The sequence below is a fragment of the Octopus bimaculoides genome, chromosome 5, assembly GCF_001194135.2.
Source record: "Octopus bimaculoides isolate UCB-OBI-ISO-001 chromosome 5, ASM119413v2, whole genome shotgun sequence".
Lineage (NCBI taxonomy): Eukaryota > Metazoa > Mollusca > Cephalopoda > Octopoda > Octopodidae > Octopus > Octopus bimaculoides.
Genome location: NC_068985.1, coordinates 21,727,423 through 21,731,377, shown reverse-complemented (window position 1 = coordinate 21,731,377; position 3,955 = coordinate 21,727,423). Strand labels below are relative to the sequence as shown.

At 34.8% G+C, this 3,955-nt stretch overlaps 1 protein-coding gene across 3 annotated transcripts in view; it reads left to right on the top strand.

Moving 5' to 3' along the window:
* Positions 1 to 3,955, top strand: part of LOC106875791 (peroxisomal ATPase PEX1) — a 49,431-nt gene that overhangs the window by 13,239 nt on the left and 32,237 nt on the right. For 2 of the 3 annotated variants that reach the window (XM_052968204.1, XM_052968205.1), the window contains exon 3: positions 650 to 733. In XM_052968204.1, the coding sequence (XP_052824164.1) occupies positions 650 to 733 (84 nt within the window). Of the gene's footprint in view, positions 1 to 643; positions 734 to 3,955 lie in introns of those variants that run through there. The other variant, XM_052968206.1, reaches the window with a different exon arrangement.

Sequence of the window (3,955 nt, the reverse complement as noted above, 5' to 3'; positions counted from 1 at the left end):
ACACACACACACACACTTATATGGGTCTGGTCTTACAAGCTACTTGGTGACTTCACTAGTGTGGTAACTCAAAAATGCACCCACTACACTCTGTAAAGTGATTGGCATTTGAAAGGGCATCCATCTGTAGAAACCATGCCAAAGTAGACATTGGAGTTCAACATGGCCCACTGTTAAACTGTCAAACCTATGCCTCTATGGAATGTGGATGCTAAATGTTAATGATGATACAAACATACATCTGCACACACACATACTTACATATGTGTACACACACATACTTACATATGTGTACACACACATACTTACATATGTGTACACACACATACATACATATGTGTACACACACATACATACTCAACAAAGAAGTGAGTACTCGATACTTTGCTAAATTGTGAATGAAGTTGTCAAATTTAAAATTCTGACTCTCAATATATGTTGATACATATCTCTTGATATATGCACAAATGTGTGTACACGCATACACACTTATGTTAATGAGGAAGTCTTGCTTGTTTTGATCCAAAGTACAAAATTTATGATAAATAAAAACATTTTGAAACTTTAGTGCAGTTCATAACAGTATCACTTCTATCTCTTTGAAACTATTCGTATTTTACTATTTTTATCTTCTTTTCTTTATTAACAGATAATACTTGAACCTGTGAAATATGTTCCGTTCTGTGAAAGTGTCTTTGTTGATCCATTGTCTGTTAATGACTGGGAAATATTAGTAAGTACTCACTATGTTTCTTAAAATAATTCTGAAGTATATTATTTCATGGTTATAGAATTTTTAAAATTATTTTCTGCTCATAATTGCATTAATTATTTTAAAAATATTTCATTAAATAAAAGAAGAATTACAGGTTTATTATTTTGCTTTGCAATTTTGTGTGTGTGTGTGTATGTGTGTGTTCCTGCCTGCCTGCCTGCATCTATGTATAATGCCACTGTTCTGGTATTTGTTTAATTAGTGATTTTGGTATTCATACTTACTACACTAAGCATTATTGCAATTACTTTGATGGTATCTATGTTACTGTAAACATAATCACTAGAAGTTTTGGAAACTATTCAAAATGAATATTTTTAAAACTATTTGAAAATTTCAGAAAGAAAATTTACAAAATTAGCAGAACCAAAAAAATCTTAAGATATTACCATTATAGCTTTCTGTAGTGCATTTGTTGTCAATGATTTTAGCTCCAAGACAAATAGTGATGTGAGAAGAGTGATAGCAGTCATAAGGATAACAAGTAGATAGTTGATATATAAAGATTTGACTGGTTTCAGAGTTTACACTGGTTTTCAAAGAGTTGAAATAGAAACATGTGGTTTATGTTGCAGGTGTCTTGCTTCCGACTATTGTTTGAAGCTTGCCCTATTTTTATAGGGTGTTCATGGCTCAGATTAGTATATGTTTTGAATAGGACTTGATTGATAAAGGATAGTCACATGATTGGTCTTAGAAATTTTTGTAGGTTCTCCACTACATCCATGTGTTAGTCTCAAGTGACAATGTTTGGCATCATAAGTTAAGGATGACATAGTTGACTGAACATGTCTAGTGGCAGTACCAAACAATCAGTGCTCTGAATGTTTTCTGTCAAGCGTTTGTAGAGAATGAACAAGTGATTAAGTTTAGAACCTTTGGTATGCTTCCTGCATTGTCCATGCATTAGTGTCATGTGACAATATATTTTGTGCCTGTAATGAAGGCCAATATGGTTGAAAGAACATGTTTAGTTACAATCAAGGCACTCTAAATTTAATCTGCCAGGTGAGAGAGAGGACAGGAGTCATTTGTAAAGTTTAGGTTGTTCGCTGTGTAGGTTCCTTATGTTAAGTGGCAGAATGAGGTTTGTGCATGAATAGTTATTTGTATATGTACTCTGTTAAAGTTTCTTAAGTCTTTTGTACATATGTCTGTGTGTCCACTCACTGGAATCTGTTTTGTTTTTACTATTCACCGACAACAAATATGAGACTGCAGTACTAGACAGATTCCACTGAGTGGACACATAGACATATGTGCAAAGAATAAGTCCCCCAAATTCCAGGTCTGCTCACTCATGTTCAGTGAATGCCACAGATGAAACATGAATAAACAAAGAAAATACTTTCATATAATGGTACAAACCAAGACTTAACAAACTTTAACAAAGTACATATACAAGTACTATTCACACACAAACTTCATTCTGCTACTTAACATAAGGAACCTACACAGCTAACAACCTAAACTTTAGCCACTGGACTACCTACAAATGACTCCTGTCCCCTCTCTCACCTGGCAGATTAAATTTAGAGTGCCTCGATTGTAACTAAACATGTTCTCTCAACCATGTCGGCCTTCTTTTTAGGCACAAAATATACTGTCACATGACACTAATGCACAGATGTAGCAGGAAACATATAAAAGATTCTAAACTTAATCACTTGACGGAAGCATTCAAAGCATTGATTGTTTGGTACTAACACAGAGACACAGCGGGGACCTACAAAAATTTCTGAGACCAGTCATGTGACTATTCTCTACCAATCAGGTCCTATTCAAAAACATAGACTAATTTGAGTCATGAACTCCTTATAAAAATAGGGCAAGCTTCAACAACTAGTCAGAAGCAAGATGGCTGCGACATCCATTATCCATGCTGGCATGGGTTTGACCAGGGCCAGTAAGTTGAGGGGCTGCACCAGATTCCAGCCTGATTTGGCATGGTTTCTATGGCTGCATGCCCTTCCTAATGCCAACCACTCTGAGAGTGTAATGGGTGTAGATGCTAAATGATGATGATATATCTATATATGTATATATTTATGAAAAATATGATAAACCCAAGATACAGTTTTTACCATTTGTTCTCTTGTGCACATATCACTTTTGTGGCTATGTGCATCCTCTGCTGTAGGTCTCCAAAAAGCATTTGGATGCAGACCTACAATGCCACTTCAGAGGAATGCTCTTACATACAGGAAATACTGTATCATCATCGTCATCGTTTAACATCCGCTTTCCATACTGGCATGAGTTTGATGGTTTGACAGTACACTATGCATACATATATATACTATATATGTATGTATAGTGTACTCTTCTCTTGTTGGTAGGATCAGCAAACAAGTACTCAATCCAGAATAGAAAAGTACCATTTAATGAATGCAGGAATTATATGTGAGCTACATGAAGTTTCATGCTCAAATAGTACAGTAGTTAAGCACGCTTGTATAGCATACCATGCACAATCCAGCAATTGTTCAGGCTCAAATGAGATGGCTTTTTCTCTGAGGAAATCATGTGGAAAAAACAAAAAGAAAACATGAACGGAAAAAGGTAGTAAAGGTTATGTTACTTTCACTTGTTAGATGATGAATTTTGTTGATGTTGAGTGTTCATAGGTAAAGTAACTATGCTTAGTGAGAGGTAGCTGCAGAATGGAGAAAAGGTTAAAATGCATTAAACTGTATCTAATTTGAAGTGGAGTGGAAAGGATTTTCCAGTTCAGTAACAGAAACTTGTCATGATGACTACATCTTGTAAAATCTCTGATTTCAAGTTTAGATAGTCTTGTTGCCACTCCATATTGCCTTTACTTGACACCATCAGCTCATTTTAAAGTCAGATGAAGTTCACTGCATTGCTTTGTTATTACAATATTGCTTGGGGAGCCAAGAGCTTCCTCCAATGCTTTTGCTTTTCCTTCTTGGTTTAGCATTATGAATTTGTTATTGAAAGAGTGACTGTAAATAATACTAAACTGCATGTCATCTAGGGAAATGCTTATGGTGAAAAGATGGGAATAGTGTGAATTATTGAAGCCAAAATATTGAATAAATTGTTCTTTATATTATACTGTGATGGCTTTCATCATTGTTTTTTTCTTAATGTTTATGTAGCAATTTTTTCAAATAAACTATATCATCATCATCATCATCATCATCATCATCATCA